The 17,738-nt window shown below is 41.6% G+C and overlaps 1 protein-coding gene across 20 annotated transcripts in view; it reads left to right on the top strand.

Moving 5' to 3' along the window:
- LOC139551227 (disks large homolog 1-like) overlaps nt 1-17,321 on the top strand; it is a 279,300-nt gene extending 261,979 nt beyond the window's left edge. For all 20 annotated transcript variants that reach the window (XM_071362713.1, XM_071362704.1, XM_071362706.1 and 17 more), the window contains 6 exons: nt 10,657-10,707; nt 10,921-11,022; nt 11,452-11,624; nt 14,154-14,263; nt 14,571-14,662; nt 14,894-17,321. In XM_071362713.1, the coding sequence (XP_071218814.1) occupies nt 10,657-10,707; nt 10,921-11,022; nt 11,452-11,624; nt 14,154-14,263; nt 14,571-14,662; nt 14,894-15,000 (635 nt within the window). In that variant the 3' untranslated portion in view covers nt 15,001-17,321. The remainder of the gene's footprint in view (nt 1-10,656; nt 10,708-10,920; nt 11,023-11,451; nt 11,625-14,153; nt 14,264-14,570; nt 14,663-14,893) is intronic.
- Nucleotides 17,322-17,738: the final 417 nt, after the last annotated feature.

The raw sequence follows: 17,738 nt of genomic DNA, 5'->3' as shown, positions 1-17,738 counted from the left end.
ATCCAAAATTCCGAATGCTGCCCCCTACCCTAGAGAAGTTAATATATACATTTTTTGACCAAGTTAATCTGCTCATGTTGTGTGTGTTCAATTATTTGTGACATTGTGGTTACAACGAAGAATGTAAACAAATCAAATAAATCCTATTCATAATGAATAATCAGATGTGTGATCCAAGTTTTTATTTTTTTACTTGCTATATTACGTACTGTATCACTAAAAAAACTTTTACATTACCATGTAGTACCAATTAAATGGACTGACGGGGAGTGTTGTGCAGACTCAGGACAACTGAGCTTTGGAGAAATACGCAGATTTAAAGAGGAGTCATGTTGTAAAGCTCCATATTTTCCTGACGGAAACCCAGGGGGTTTTGTTTTTCTTGGAATAGAAACACCATAATATTAATCAAATTAATTAAGCTACTTAAAATCTATCTCATATACTATGTTATTACAAAAAAACTGTTTTAAATTTGCTAGTACAGCCAATATTTAAAACAGTCAAATGCTTCTCAAAGATGCCCTCTGGTGGTCAAACTAGCACTAGCTAGCATTGATGGCAACAACACTTAAATAACGTGCCATAGAATTCTGAGGCAGTCCGCATGCTGTGCTGGAGTACGACGCAACTTCTAAAGGAAGAACCACTGTAGCATGCACAACGCAGAGGATGGACACTTCTTACATGTAGTGTGTATACTTTTCAAGTAACAGTATTTCCTTTTTAACATTTTGAATGACATCACAAAATAACAACCAAACCGATATTAGTGTTATTTTAGGTCGCCTCTGACCATTCCCCACGTTCTATGTTAGAAATATTGTTCCAGTATTCCCCCCACCAGCGGTTGGTGTTGGTGTCCGAGGCACAAACGAAAAAGTTGGACCCTTTGTACAAGTTGTCAGCAGCCGTGTTGTTAGTAGATTGGCTGTAACTTTTAAACCAAATCTCCTGGTGTTTGTGCTTCAAAACGCTCAGTGGCTGTCATGGCCTGCCATTCACCACAACGTCCACGTGTGGCTACTGTTCCAATACCTGCAAACTGAGATGAGGATATCTTTCGCCGATATCGCACAGTGTTTCACCAGCTGGAGTCAATGGGTCAGTGGCGGACCTGACACCGTTCATTTGAAGGGATTTCAGTCCCCCTCAAAGCGCAAAATGTATCATTGGAAGCAGAGTCCACTCTAAACGTTGATGCTTTGTTTCCTTAGACGAGTGCAGTGCTTGAGGAAGTGTTTGAAGGACAAAATAAGTTAATCTCAGCTACAGTATCGCATGACTCCAAGGAGGCGGGAAGTTGCTCACTCGAAATGAAAAGAATAGTATATCAGGTTTGCTGATTGAATTTGACAAGATATCATAATATCTGCTTGAGTCAGACTCTGTACCAAGAGGTATCGAAATAAATTTTTCCCAAGGGGTCCTGTCTTCAGATACTCCTTGTGGATGACTGTGTTGCAGTCAGAGTTAGGAGAAGGCAATGTGGTCAGTGGAGACGGCACGGTTACTTGTGATCACAATTGGTTGTTTTTCCAATCCATCAGTGCGACCAAATGATCCATCAAGTCTGCTCCGAGTAGCAGGGGTTCAGTTTCGAGGCTGGTAACATACAGTGAACAAGCGATACATTTGGAAGTGTAGTTTCAGCATGAGTCTCATTGTGAGAGGCGAGGTAATCGAGTGAAACCTCGAAGTTTAGTGTCGCAGCGTTCCATTTTTAACTTAAAGGGCTGGGTTCACAGCCCTTTTGAAATCATTAAATAATGTTTGAGAGATGATCGATATTGTCGAGCCCGAATCAATTAGCGCATCATGGGTTAAGCAGTACTCCAGGACTGTTTCCAGGTAGCGACTTTCAGAGATGCGTTTTGTGGTCATAATCTCCACAAAGTGGAGTGATTGTTCGCAACGGCGTGATGTGTTATTTGTATTCATGGTGAAAACAGATCGACTTATCGGAGTTTGAGTGGAATTGGCTTTTGCGATGTTTGCCTTGTCGCAACACTGGTATCTGAGTCTAAAGTCAAAGCCCGTGGGCTTGTTTCTTGATCGAGTGGGCCCTGGATAGGGTTTTGAGTGATAGTTTACATCCTCGCTAGTGGTGTTAATTTTGGTGGAGCTGTTCTCCGGAAAATCCAAGCCTAGTCATGGCGACTTATCTTTTTCCTCTTTCTCAAAATGTTTGCGTTTCTGTACTTAACAGAATTTTTTGAGAACATTTGTCTTCAGTTTGATCGTCATTGAACCCTTTGTTACCTTTTACTTTGTGTGGGTTGGGTGTAGGAACGTAGCGATCAGGTTGATTGTAGTGGTAGTCATTTCGCTTGCGACGTTGTTGGTATTGTGATTTTGTGGTAGATACCGTTGTTGTGCATCATCTCTCAACTTTCCTATCCCTGATAATGCACCCTCTAACTGGAGTGAGTGCTCCTGTTCAATATTGAAAACTGAGATGTCAGGGCTCTTCGCGCGGCTCAATTTTGATGCATCAAAAGCTGTGCTTGCAAGCTCTCTGAGTTCTGAGATTGGCAAACCAACGTGGGCTGTAGGGCCCAAGTAGTTAATGAAGTTGGGATACATGTTCGACAGAAACATTTGTTTGAATGGTAATAGCTCTTACATTTCTGTTTCAGTGAGTAGGCCAAAGTAAGCTGAACGAAGCCTACGCTTGTGGTAGTTCATTCCGAGCTTGTTTGACAGTCTTAACCAGCGAGCTGTCGTGTTTGCGAATTGGAAACCACTGAATTCTATTTTCAAAACTGTGGCAAGGTTTGCGTAGTCGTTTGGCACGTGTTGCTGTTTTAGACGGATTAACCTTGTCACGTGTCTATTCGACATTCGCTTCAACAGGTGAAGCCTGTCAGTATCTGTAGCGTTCGAGTAGCCATTCAAGGCGTACTCTATGTCTGCTAATAATGTCTGTGTCTTTTGACTTCCCTGAAACGTGGCCAAAGGTGCGGAAGTTGGGCCTTCCTCTGACACCGCCTAGTATATACAGTGCTTGCAAAAGTATTCAACCCCTTGGCATTTTTCCTATTTTGTTGCATTACAACCTGTAATTTAAATGTATTTTTATTTGGATTTCATGTAATGGACATACACAAAATAGTCCAAATTGGTGAAGTGAAATGAAAAAAATTACTTGTTTCAAAAAATTCCCAAAAATAAAAAACGGAAAGTGGTGCTTGCATATGTATTCACCACCTTTGCTATGAAGCCCCAAAATAAGATCTGGTGCAACCAATTACCTTCAGAAGTCACATAATTAGTTAAATAAAGTACACCTGTGTGCAATATACAGTGGGGAGAACAAGTATTTGATACACTGCCGATTTTGCAGGTTTTCCTACTTACAAAGCATGTAGAGGTCTGTAATTTTGATCATAGGTACACTTCAACTGTGAGAGACGGAATCAAAAATCCAGAAAATCACATTGTATGATTTTTAAGTAATTCATTTGCGTTTTATTGCATGACTGCTAAAGCAACACCCAAGTGGTTTAAGGGGAAACATTTAAATGTCTTGGAATGGCCTAGTCAAAGCCCAGACCTCAATCCAATTGAGAATCTGTGGTATTACTTATAGATTGCTGTACTCCAGCGGAACCCATCCAACTTGAAGGAGCTGGAGCAGTTTTCCTTTGAAGAATGGGCAAAAATCCCAGTGGCTAGATGTGCCAAGCTTATAGAGACATACCCAAGAGACTTTTAGCTGTAATTGCTGCAAAAGGTGGCTCTACAAAGAATTGACTTTGGGTGGGTGAATAGTTATGCACGCTCAAGTTTTTTGTCTTATTTCTTGTTTGTTTCGCAAGAAAAAATATTTTGCATCTTCAAAGTGGTAGGCATGTTGTGTAAATCAAATGATACAAACCCCCCAAAAATCTATTTTAATTCCAGGTTGTAAGGCAACAAAATAGGAAAAATGCCAAGGGGGTGAATACTTTCGTAAGCCACTGTAGGTCTGGATTGGCTGGAAGCTTGGCCCCAGTGATGTACTGGGCCATACACACTACCCTCTGTAGCGCCTTACGGTCGGATGCCAAGCAGTTGCCATACCAGGCGGTGATGCAACCGGTCAAGATGCTCTCAATGGTGCAGCTATATAACATTTTGTGGATGTGGGGACCCATGGCAAATCTTTTCAATCTCCTGAGGGGGAAAATGTGTTGTCGTGCCTTCTTCACGACTGTCTTGGTGTGTTTGAACCATGATAATTTATTGGTGATGCGAATTGGAGTGGGTCTAGGGTTTCCGGGATGATTGTGTTGATGTGTGTCATAACCATTCTTTCAAAGCACTTAATGGCTACCGATGTGAGTGCTACAGGGCGATAGTAATTTAGGAAGGTTACCTTTGCTTTCTTGTGCACAGGGACTATGGTGGTCTGCTTGAACCATATAGGTATTACAGACTCGGTCAGGAAGAGGTTGAAAATGTCAGTGAAGACACTTGCCAGTTGGTCCACGTATGCTCTGAGTACACGTCCAGGTAATCTGGCCCCGTGGCCTTGTCTGGCCCCGTGGCCTTGTGTATGTTGTCCTGTTTAATGGTATTTCTCACATCGGCTATGGAGAGCGTGATCACACTGTCGTCCGTAACAGCTGGTGCTCTCATACATGCTTTAGTGTTGCTTGCCTCGAAGCGAGCATAAAAGCCATTTAGCTCGTCTGGTAGGCTCGCGTCACTGGGCAGCTTGCGGCTGGGTTTCCCTTAGTAGTCAGTAATAGTTTGCAAGCCCTGCCACACCCGACGAGTATCAGAGCCGGTGTAGTAGGATTCAATCTTAGTCCTGTATTGACGCTTTGTCTGTTTGATGATTCGTTGGAGGGCATAGCGGGATTTCTTATAAGCATCCGGAGTAGTGTCCCACTCCTTGAAAGCCGCAACTCTAGGTGGTCTAGAGTTTTCTTTCCTCTGGTTGCACATGTGACATGCTGGTCGAAATTAGGTAAAAATGGATTTAAGTTATCCAGCATTAAAATTCCCGGACACTAGGAGCGCCGCTTCTGGATGAGCATTTTCTTGTTTGCTTATGGCCTTATACAGCTCATTGAGTGTGGTCTTAGTGCCAGCATGGTTTTGTGGTGGTAAATAGACGGCTACGAATAATATAGTTGAAAACTCTCTTGGTTAATAGTGTGGTCTACAGCTTATCATGAGGTACTCTACCTCAAGCGAGCAATACCTTGAGACTTCCTTAATATTAGATATCGTGCACCAGCTGTTATTGACAAATAGACACACACACTCCCACCCCTCTACTTACCAGACGTAGCTGTTCTGTCCTGCCGATGCACGAAAACCCAGCCAACTGTATATTATCCGTGTCGTCGTTCAGCCACGACTCGGTGAAACATAAGATATTACCGTTTTTAATGTCCCGTTGGTAGGATATTCTCAAACGGAGATCATCCAGTTTATTCTCCAGTGATTGCACATTGGCCAATGGAACAGATGGTAGAGGCGGGTTACCTACTAGCCGACTAATTCTCACAAGGCACCCAGATCTCCGCCCTCTGTATTTCCATCTTTTCTTAATGCGAATGACGGGGATTTGGGCCTGGTCTCGGAGAAGCATATATCCTTCACCTCGGACTCATTAAAGAAAAAAATGTTGTCCAGTTCGAGGTAAGTAATCGCTGTTCTGATATCCAGATGCTCTTTGCGGTCATAAGAGATGGTAGCAGCAACATTATGTACAAAATAAGTTGTATGGCATAGTTGTTTAGGAGCCCGTAAAATGGCAGCCATACCCTCTGGCGCCAAACTGGAGCTGATTAATGAATTGTCAATACATTTAGTTGATTCTCTGCTAAGTTCAATACTGTTTTTAATATTGTTGAATTCCGTTTAAATGTCTGGATTCCGTGATTCCGTCCACCTTCTCCGCACCGCAGATTTTATAGAGCCTCATATGTGTAGGCTATAAGAGTAGTAGGATAAAGAAATGCATGTCGTGTCTGGAACATGCCGCCGGCATATCTCCATCTCTTTCTCTGTCTCGCAAAGGCACACAAAATTACTTCTTTACTTATTTTATGTTTAAGGAAGTGTGTAGGTCGCATTCTTTATCGTAGAGCTGTGAAAGCTATGTATTTAGATCCGCCTGCCCGAGACAAATTCAGCGATTGCTTTGGCATGTCTGTACCGTGAAGCAGTCGAGCAGGATAAATATTTTCCTAAGGACCGCCCTTTTGACGTAATGTTGCAGTGAAGTGATATAAATCGTTGTAACACTTAGGAGAAAAAACAATCAGTGTTTTGTGTGATGATGTAGGCTAATCTTTATAGTTGCTGCCATATCGTAGGTTCCTGAAAAAAATAAGACTATTTGACTGCCTGTTTGCCCGCTGCGCAGCATAGCCAATGATTGCTGTCTTGCTGCGTTCCACCTATGGGTAGCTGAAGATTCTAGGCAGTCGAGCATGTATCCGGACCAGAGAAAATAGTCTGACAATGGGCGAGTTCGTTTTGCATTGCCTGGTTCCATAGTTATGCCATATATGCTGATATCGTGGCGAGAGTAAATAGCTGCATGTAACTCCGCAGCTAAGAAGAACATGAAATCGCTGCACTGCCTGTGTCACACACAGTTTGTATGAACATGTCAATAATGTATTTTGTGTAAAACATGTCAATAGATGCATGATTTTTAAAGGAACCGGTTGACTGTCTTTTAGCTAACGATTCTTAGTGCAAATTCAGACCATAAAAAATATCTAGCTAGCTAAAAGACAGTCAACCGGTTCCTTTAAAACTTGCAGTTCATTTGACATGTTTTACACAAAATACATTATCGACATGTTCGTACAAACTTTGTCAGTATTGCAAACAAGCATGACACAAACAGGCAGTCTAGCGATGCAAGTTTTGAAAAAAAGAATTAACCTAATCTTCATGACTAATGTTCAAACTTAGATGTCAAACAGTATCAAGGTTCTGGTCTAAGGCTTCTAAAAATGTTAGGTCATGCCTACTCCCCTCCTGAAAAAAGAACATGAAATCGCGCTTATGCTTACTGAGGCATGAAATGCTTTAGTTCGAACAGCTTTGTGTAAAACATGAGGTTTGTAGGAAATCGTGCTTATGCTTAATAGGCTAATGAGAGAATGCAATAGATTTGTGTACAACATGAAGTTTGTATGCAACACCAGTGACCAGACAAAGATGATCAAGAAGGTGGGGAACGGCAGCGTAGCACTCAGCACAGCAAGTACGTAAGGCGGAGTGGGCACTCAGCTAGGTAAAAAAATTATCCTGCACATGCGCAGAATTATCCATATTTTTTGCCAGAACTCTGTATCCGTTGCCACTCAGATTTTTTTAAATCCCTAAGCTTCTCTTCCTTTATATTTATTTTCTGAATATTAATATCATACAGTGGACATCTAAGCCTATGCACCCTGACGCATTTAGCGCTCAGATCTCTGACAGATGGACAATTAATATTTTAGGAAAGTATAAACAATAGGCTGTAACGTTTTGAATATGCTAGACATCGAAATACAAGGAACAGTTTTAATTTATTTATAACTTTTTTTTTACTGGCCTTTTTGTAACGTGTGTGACTGTTCTCGGGTCCATTTGGAAAAACAGGTCTCAGGTTTTTTTTATTAATTTATGTATATGCGGTCGGATGGGAAAGCCATTGATCCATTTCCAACTTTTTGGACCCGTAAAGACCTCTAGTGTGTGTGCGTGTCATTTTGAATGTGCTCATGTCTAATCTGCTATTTTAATCTTCTGAACACATTGTGTATGAACATAAATGTTGGTCAGACTCATAACACAGGAATGTTGTAGCCATATCCTGGACCATTGGACCCATCTACCAGTTTTTATAGCTTGCATTATTCCTGGACATTACATTTCACTGCGACACTGCTGGTGTTCTCTACTTTTTCAGAAGAGTTTGAAAAAAGCAAGTCTTGGCCGAGGTCATGAATTCCCAATATAGTGCACTACTTTTAACCAGGGCCCTTAGGGCAAGTAGTGCACTATGTAGGGAATAGGATGTCATTTGTGGTGCAACCATTGTTTTGCGGAATTAAAGAGATCACTTACTGCTCAGCTCTTGTGTACTTTAGCCATATGTTCGTTCAACATGACCTCCAACCAAATATATTTGAATAAAGTCAATGATCCTCTGATCAAACTCTCGCCCATACCATTGCTCCAAACCTCTCATTCTAGGACCAAGGAAAATCATTCTAGGATCAAGAGCTACAGTGGGGCAAAAAAGTATTTAGTCAGCCACCAATTGTGCAAGTTCTCCCACTTAAAAAGATGAGAGAGGCCTGTAATTTTCATCATAGGTACACTTCAACTATGACAGACAAAATGAGAAAAAAAAATCCAGAAAATCACATTGTGGGATTTTTAATGAATTTATTTGCAAATTATGGTGGAAAATAAGTATTTGGCCAATAACAAAAGTTTATCTCAATACTTTGTTATATACCCTTTGTTGGGTACAGGTCAAATGTTTTCTGTAAGTCGTCACAAGGTTTTCACACACTGTTGCTGGTATTTTGGCCCATTCCTCCATGCAGATCTCCTCTAGAGCAGTGATGTTTTGGGGCTGTTGCTGGGCAACACGGACTTTCAACTCCCTCCAAAGATTTTCTATGGGGTTGAGATCTGGAGACTGGCTAGGCCACTCCAGGACCTTGAAATGCTTCTTACGAAGCCACTCCTTCGTTGCCCGGGCGGTGTGTTTGGGATCATTGTCATGCTGAAAGACCCAGCCACGTTTCATCTTCAATGCCCTTGCTGATGGAAGGAGGTTTTCACTCAAAATCTCACGATACATGGCCCCATTCATTCTTTCCTTTACACGGATCAGTCGTCCTGGTCCCTTTGCAGAAAAACAGCCCCAAAGCATGATGTTTCCACCCCCATGCTTCACAGTAGGTATGGTGTTCTTTGGATGCAACTCAGCATTCTTTGTCCTCCAAACACGACGAGTTGAGTTTTTACCAAAAAGTTATATTTTGGTTTCATCTGACCATATGACATTCTCCCAATCTTCTTCTGGATAATCCAAATGCTCTCTAGCAAACTTCAGACGGGCCTGGACATGTACTGGCTTAAGCAGGGGGACACGTCTGGCACTGCAGGATTTGAGTCCCTGGCGGCGTAGTGTGTTACTGATGGTAGGCTTTGTTACTTTGGTCCCAGCTCTCTGCAGGTCATTCACTAGGTCCCCCCGTGTGGTTCTGGGATTTTTGCTCACCGTTCTTGTGATCATTTTGACCCCACGGGGTGAGATCTTGCGTGGAGCCCCAGATCGAGGGAGATTATCAGTGGTCTTGTATGTCTCACATTTCCTAATAATTTCTCCCACAGTTGATTTCTTCAAACCAAGCTGCTTACCTATTGCAGATTCAGTCTTCCCAGCCTGGTGCAGGTCTACAATTTTGTTTCTGGTGTCCTTTGACAGCTCTTTGGTCTTGGCCATAGTGGAGTTTGGAGTGTGACTGTTTGAGGTTGTGGACAGGTGTCTTTTATACAAGTTCAAACAGGTGCCATTAATACAGGTAACGAGTGGAGGACAGAGGAGCCTCTTAAAGAAGAAGTTACAGGTCTGTGAGAGCTAGAAATCTTGCTTGTTTGTAGGTGACCAAATACTTATTTTCCACCATAATTTGCAAATAAATTCATTAAAAATCCTACAATGTGATTTTCTGGATTTTTTTTCTCATTTTGTCTGTCATAGTTGAAGTGTACCTATGATGAAAATTACAGGCCTCTCATCTTTTTAAGTGGGAGAACTTGCAGAATTGGTGGCTGACTAAATACTTTTTTGCCCCACTGTATAGACGGGTTGGTTGTTTAGCAACAAAACCGAGGCTTGCGCAGCTAAGGGCCAAAACAGACTGGGCTGGCTTAGATTGTTGACAACATTTAAGCTATATTTCTATGTTTTTGAAAACATAAATACATTTTTACAATGAGTGCTTGTCTCTCAAATACATTGTTACAGTTGTTTGTTAGCTAGCTAGCGAATTCTAGCCATATTAGCATTGACACAAAATCCGTTAAAACACCTCAGAACAAGGCATGGTATCAATAACAAGCTGAAACGAGCCACTAATGATTTCTCACATGGCAGTTTCTTGTCATTCTTGCTAGCAACCTAACCATCCAGAATCAGAACAGCACAATGACGTTTGCCCCATGGAAGAGTGCACATCTTTTTTGACGTTGTCAGCTAACACACATATATATATATACCAAGCTTGTGGTTTCAAATAGTAATTTCAATACCGTGTGAAAGTGACGCATTCCTATGTCGTACTTTCATTTTCATGTCCCTGATCTATTGAATGGGCTTGACGATTATATTATCAAATTCTTGAAAACACGGTCATATAAGATATATAACAAATTATAGTCGTGTTTGTGGATAAATTTTCTTCTGCCAGATACCTTTCATTAAGTTTTTGAGCTGGAGACCATTCAAAAAGCCTACAAATGTTTAAAAAATAAAAAATAAAAAAAAATGACAAAGCTACTTGCTACGTCACTTGCATAGCATAAAACAAACAACATAGATATATACAGAACAGTATCAAAGTGGAATTATTTTCTGTACTCTTGTGTGATGGAAAGCATGGTTCTTCTGTGGTCACTCGTTGTTCTCAGGTGGTCAAGAGGAGTACGTGCTGTCGTACGAGCCAATCAGTCAACAGGAAGGTGAGCTTCTTTTTCTCCATCACAGTCAAATACCTTTGGTGCCTTGTTAATATTTAAATTACATTTGATTTCAATGTGTAAAGCTTCAGGAGGCGTTGGTGTGTGAAAACACAATTTACGTCAGTTAGAAGTGTGATGTTTTTCCAAATTGCTGGACTGTGTTTGGATTTTTCAAACACAATGTTAGCGGTTGGGTTTTTGTTCTCCCATCAGTGAACTACACCCGTCCAGTGATTATTCTTGGTCCCATGAAGGATCGGGTAAACGACGACCTGATATCGGAGTTCCCCGACAAATTTGGGTCCTGTGTTCCCCGTGAGTGTAATGTTACTTGTCTTACGTGTTTGCCGTGGTAAAAGACAGCGCTTTTACAGGTTATTTATTTCCTCAAACACAAGTTGTGGCTGAGAAAACGTGCACCATTCATTACAATGGTAATTTTCTCTTTATACATTGTTCATGGTAAAAATAGGAAATGTTTCTACTTGCAGGCCAACCATTTGGTCACGCAGTCTGATTAACGCAGTCATCACAGTCTGAGTTGATCTCTTCTCATTAATTCTCACAAAATATGCATCCCAAATGGCACTCTTTTATACTCTGTTCAAAAGTAGTGCAATATAGAGTGCAATTTGGGACTTTTGCACTCTTCCCCACACATTTAAAAGCATTGGATTAATGTAAAGATGGGAAAGAGGGAGTTCCCGCCATACGTCTAACACTGGTCCTTTCCTTTCCCCCCAGACACAACCAGACCTAAGCGGGACTATGAGGTGGACACCAGGGACTACCACTTTGTGGTGTCCAGGGAGCAGATGGAGAAGGACATCCAGGACCACAAGTTTATCGAGGCGGGCCAGTACAACAACCACCTGTACGGGACCAGCGTACAGTCGGTGCGTGAGGTGGCAGAGAAGGTACGTGAACAGAATAGAAGGCCATCCTTAACGGAACTTCTTCACTGTCTGCAGTCCCACCACAGCAGGCAAAACTGGTTGAAAAAAACAGCCGTTTCTGGTTGTATTGACGTACTTTCAACCAAGGCGGTTTTTTTCCCACCCTGGATGTAACAGGCTTGAGTGTGTTCAGCCTTAAAATCAACAGTCTGTAAGATGCCCAGTAATTTCCAGTTGATAAATATGCCCTTAGATTTTTAGGAATATGCATAGACACACTAGCGGTAAATGTTTTAGAAAACCTACTCATTCAAGGGTTTTTCTATATTTTTACTATTTTCTACATTGTAGAATAATAATGAAGACATCAACACTATGAAATAACACATATGGAATCATGTAGTAAACAAAAAAGTTAAACAGATTCTTCAAATAGCCACCCTTTGCCTTGATGACAGCTCTGCACACTGTTGGCATTCTCTCAACCAGCTACACCTGGAATGCTTTTCCAACAGTCTTGAAGGAGTTCCCACATATGCTGAGCACTTGTTGGCTGCGTTTCCATCACTGTGCGGTCCGACTTATCCCAAACCATCTAAATTTGATTGAGGTCGGGGGATTGTGGAGGCCAGGTCATCTGATGCAGCACTCCATCACTCTCCTTCTTGGTAAAATAGCCCATACACAGCCTGGAGGTGTGTTGGGTCATTGTCCTGTTGAAAAACAAATGATAGTCCCACCAAGCCCAAACCAGATGGGATGGTGTTTTGTCTGCAGAATGCTGTTGTAGCCATGCTGGTTAAGTGTGCCTTGAATTCTAAATAAATCATAGTGTGTCACCAGCACGGTGGGAAATACACATGCGGAGATCATCCGTTCACCCACACCGCGTCTCACAAAGACACGGCGGGTTGGAAACAAACAGCTTTGCACACTCTTGGCGTTCTCAAAACTAGCTTCATGAGGTAGTCACCTGCATTTCAATTAACAGGTGTGCATTCTTAAAAGTTAATTTGTGGAACTTCTTTCCTTAATGCGTTTGAGCCAATCAGTTGTGTTGTGACAAGGTGGGGGGGGGGGGGGGGATATACAGAACATAGCCTTATTTGGTAAAAGTCCATATTATGGCATGAACAGCTCAAATAAGCAAAGAGAAATGACAGTCCATCATTACTTTAAGACATGAAGGTCAGTCAATACAGAACATTTCAAGAACTGTGAAAGTTTCTTCACGTGCAGTCGCAAAAACCATCAAGCGTTATGATGAAACTGGCTCAAAATCCGCTGTTCAGAGGAGACTGTGTGAATCAGGCTTTCATGGTCTGCTGCAAAGAAACCACTACTAAAGGACACCAATAAGAAGAAGAGAATTGCTTGGGCCAAGAAACACGAGCAATGGACATTAGACTGGTGGAAATGTATCCTTTGGTGTGGAGGCCAAATTGGAGATTTTTGGTTCCAACCGCCGTGTCTTTGTGAGACGCGGTGTGGGTGAACGGATGATCTCCGCATGTGGTGTTATGGTGTGGGGGTGCTTTGCTGGTGACATTTATTTCGAATTCAAGGCACACTTAACCTGCATGGCTACCACAGCATTCTGCAGCGATACGCCATCCCAACTGGATTGGGGTTCGTGGGGACTATCATTTGTTTTTCAACAGAACAATGACCCAGTACACCTCCAGGCTGTGTAAGGGCTATTTTACCAAGAAGGAGAGTGATGGAGTGCTGCATCACATGACCTGGCCCCCACAATCCCCCAACCTCAACCAAATTGAGATGTTTTGGGATGAGTCAGACTGCAGAGTGATGGAAACGCAACAAACAAGTGCTCAGCATATGTGGGAACTCCTTCAAGACTGTTGGTAAAGCATTCAAGGTGAAGTTGGTTGAGAGAATACCAAGATTGTGCAAAGCTGTCGTCAAGGCAAAGGGTGGCTATTTCAAGAATATCAAATATATTTGGATTTGTTTAACACTTTTTTGGTTACTACATGATTCCGTATGTGTTATTTTATAGTTTGTATGTCTTCACTATTATTCTTCACTATAGGAAATAGTACAAATAAAGGAAAACCCTTGAATGAGTAGGTGTTCTAAAACTTTTGGCCGCTAGTGTACATGTACCCTAGGTAGCTAAAAGGGGTCACCATTGTTTAACTTTAGGTTCACTCACTAAGCAAAGGTGCTCATTCAGGTCTCTGTGAAATCCTGCTCCAGTTAATAGGAGAGTTATGCCTTATGTTGTCACCCAAAGTCATGTCTTTTATTTTCCAAGCTACAGCACATAACAAAAACAAATATTGGGACAGTACAGTGGGAAATGTAGAGGGAGACCGATAGTATAGACAGAAGGTGGCCAAGACAGAGCTCGAACCCCCATCGCCAGGGTGCATATGTGGTCCAGAGTCGGAAGCTTAGGCAACTTCTCCTGACTCCGGCACAGCAAACAATATTTTACATAAAGCATATCATAGAGTTCAGTCTGGTTTGTGTTTCTGTATCGTGACAACACTGCACCCACCAGATTTCTCTGTTCCCCTCCCTAAGGGCAAACACTGCATCCTGGATGTGTCAGGCAACGCCATCAAGAGGCTGCAGCTGGCCCAGCTCCATCCCATCGCTGTTTTCATCAAACCCAAGTCTGTGGAGAACATCATGTGAGTGGGAGCTGATTCTCTGTCAGCTTTAGATGCTTATCCACCTGGTACAACTGTCAGCTTAGTTTAGCAGACTTGATGGTTGCTGCTACTAGCTCTGTCGGTTTGGAGCTTAACTGGCACAAAAGCCTGTGTCATGCAATCTGCAAATAACATTTTTAAAATAAGAAAGAAGTTTAGGTCTGGTATCGGTGTATCTTTCTACATTTGTTTTGGATTGCTAGTTGTTCTTGCCAGAATTAGTACCTGGATCTAGACACTGTTGTGTACAGGGTTTTCACTGTGCTGTTCTCTCCCTTTCTATCAGGGAGATGAATAAGAGGCTGACGGAGGAGCAGAGCAGGAAGACCTTTGACAGAGCCACCAAGCTGGAGCAGGAGTTCACCGAGCATTTTACAGGTGAAAAACTAACCCATTTCTCTGTGATCTTGGCATGACATGGGACGGTTAGTTTAACATTTAATTGTTTACTTTATTTCTATGTGTGTATCACCCTTTTTTAACACAGGGAATTCTTAAGGGGCTTCACAGGCAAATAAATTACAATTAAAGCAACAGAGTAGACACAGCATTGCAAGTAGATGCATATAAAGGCTATTGGATGATAAGCCTTTTTTGTGTCTGTTTCAGCCATTGTTCAAGGAGACACCTTGGAGGAGATCTATGAGCAAGTCAAGCAGATCATAGAGGAACAGTCTGGCCCGTTCATATGGGTGCTATCCAAGGAGAAATTATGAAGAGGTCACAACACTTTCTACTCCCCTGTCGTCCTCCTCTCCTTTTTATTTATGATTTATGCCCTGTTCTGCTGAAACTGGAAACACTACCCTACCACCTCCAAAACAGCCCGAACCTTATCACCCCCCTTTTCCTCAATCCCCCTCCTCTGCCAGGCTTCTCTCATGACCTAAGTCTGTGACCGAGAAGTGACAGTGACGGCCAGTGATGTTGACAACGAATAGCCAGACCAGCAGAGCAAAGCACAGAGGGGCAGATGATGTTGTTCAAACGGTACAGTCCCTTAATGTTTAAAGGAGGTGACTTTCTAAGAAAAAAGGAAAGTGAAAGAACTTTTTAGTGGCTCACGGCTTAATAGTACCTCTTATTTAAGTCGTTTTTTTTCGACCGAAGACGAAGGAAGTTCAGGCATTAGGTTATAAGTAGCGGAAACACAAAGCAAAACGTTGCACGTGATAGCTTTAACAGCATGTCTTTTTAGTACCTTTTTTCCACTTTCTTTTACCCTCCAACCGTCATCCTTCAACATATTTATCATAGTACTCGTATTTTTTTTGAACACAGTCGTATTCACTTTCCCCCCCGCTCCTTACCAGTGTATCCATGTTAGAAAGCCATTGAATTGTGTGTCTTTGAGCGGCACACAGATGTTTCTTGTGCGGCACTTGATTGAATAGGGTTCTTCAACTCAAGTCCTGGAGGGTAGAGTGTATGTAGTGTGTCCATTCAAAGGGTTTAACGCTGACCTCTGCTCTTAACAAGAACTGTGTGATGCAAACAGCATTACTGTTTGTACAGTTGTAATTCTCGTTTGCATCCTACATGTGTGTTTGATTCTTGGAATAATATTGACATTTTCATGAGCAAAATGTGATATCGCTTCTACTAAAACACATACTTCCCTCTAGAACTTGAGTTTGAGACCAGATCAGTGCAAGAACTATGGAGAGTTTTTAAGATGTGTCTTGCTGTTTAAATGACCGTCTTTGATCGTTTGAATTGTTTTTGAGAGTGCTTTTACAGATGCAAAAGTAAGGAACTGCCATTTTTAGGTGTCCTTAGGTTTGTCAGCAAAATGCAGATGCAAAAATGTAACAACTTTATTGTACAATGAGATTTTAACATATATTTAACCCTCCGTAAACTGCCTATTTTGTTATAATAAAAGTCTATATTGAACTTTACTTAAACACTAATACTATGGGAATTATTTTGATTGCATTTTTAATCATATATAAATAAAAAAGTATAAAAGATATTTAAATATAAATATATATTTTTTTGTTTTCTTTTACCACCACTTCCTTTAAAAATGTTTTTTTAAAGAAATTATTAGTCTACATCAGAAAAACAATTATTCTAATACAGTGCTCCCTTATTGTGGTTCTAAAGAACCTATGGGTATGCTCTTTTCCCCCACAACTAATACCTCAATTATTGATTAAACTGTGAAATTATGAACAGGGTGTCACTATTGTGAAACATTATCCCTGTTTCAAGTTTGAGGTGTAAGGTGAAGTTGCCCCTAGACTCTGATCTTGGGTCAGTTTAGCATTTTCTCCCCAATGGTGAAGGTTAGGATTGATGGAGGGGAAGCTGATCCTAGATCTGCACCTGGGGGAAACTTCACCCCAGAGCAGTTAGTCTCTACTGTACCAGGACTAGAGACCTCTTCCCCTGCCCAGGTAAAACCCATGTTTTAGATTAGAGAGCAGTCTCAGAAAGGGCCACTATGGCAGCTAGAATCCTCCCGTGTCCTATTATAGTAACCGACTAGTTGTCTTTACATCATGTGATAACCTACACGATTTTGAAAAAAACGATGTAACCCATAAAACTACAGATGACTAGAAGTAATATAGCAAAAATATTAAATAACATAACATTTGTTTATTACACCTGCCAAATGTTTAAAGGCCCTCACTTGAAAACAACACAGCTTCACGTGAGGAATGTACTGGCTATTCTTGAGTGTTTTTTTTCCAGAATGCAATGATGCCGGTTCTATAGTAGATATGGGAACTGAAGGTCCAGACTTGACCCATTGGACTTTTTTTGATAGACTTCGTTCAACGGAGGGCTCTACACATGGCTTGTGTCCCTCAGCGAGGCCTCCCCCGTCCTCGCCTTCAAGATAATGGCTTTTTCTACACTACAAAACTGCTTCTTCTATCACCTCACCACCTCCACTTTTCTTCAGAATTTTGGGGGACTGTCTGGAAACATGTAAATAACCTACCGATTCTCATTCATTCCATTAATCAGAGAGGAGAACGGCTCATAATTGAATAAAAAAATAAAACATTTCTCATACAACCTACTGTGGTGTGGGTGCGAGTATTGTCTTTCTGTTGTGTGTGTGTGTAGTGCCAGATCGTAAACCCTATTTCAATTGACCACCCCTCCAATTGTTTGTTTGTTTGTGTGTGTATTGTAGAAATATATGTGGGTCTGAAGATGGCTGTTGATGATTGTTGAGATATCCAATGACATTTTCATGTGCAAATTGCGCTTGATTTCAAGACATCTGTAGGCTGGTGCTCAAGGAATGACATTCCCATGAGCGCAACATTACTTTTTTAAACATTTGAAGATGTACATCATTAGGTCATTGCAACAAACAAGCACACTCGGCCTATTGGGGAAGTCAGACAGAGGCAGCAAGAGTCAAAAGCCACCCCAAACTGGTAACAGCAATATGGTTGGATGCCTCTTATAGGAGCCAGTTTCCTGGACC

The sequence above is a fragment of the Salvelinus alpinus genome, chromosome 23, assembly GCF_045679555.1.
Source record: "Salvelinus alpinus chromosome 23, SLU_Salpinus.1, whole genome shotgun sequence".
Taxonomy (NCBI): Eukaryota; Metazoa; Chordata; class Actinopteri; order Salmoniformes; family Salmonidae; genus Salvelinus; species Salvelinus alpinus.
This window is presented reverse-complemented; position numbering and strand designations above follow the sequence as displayed.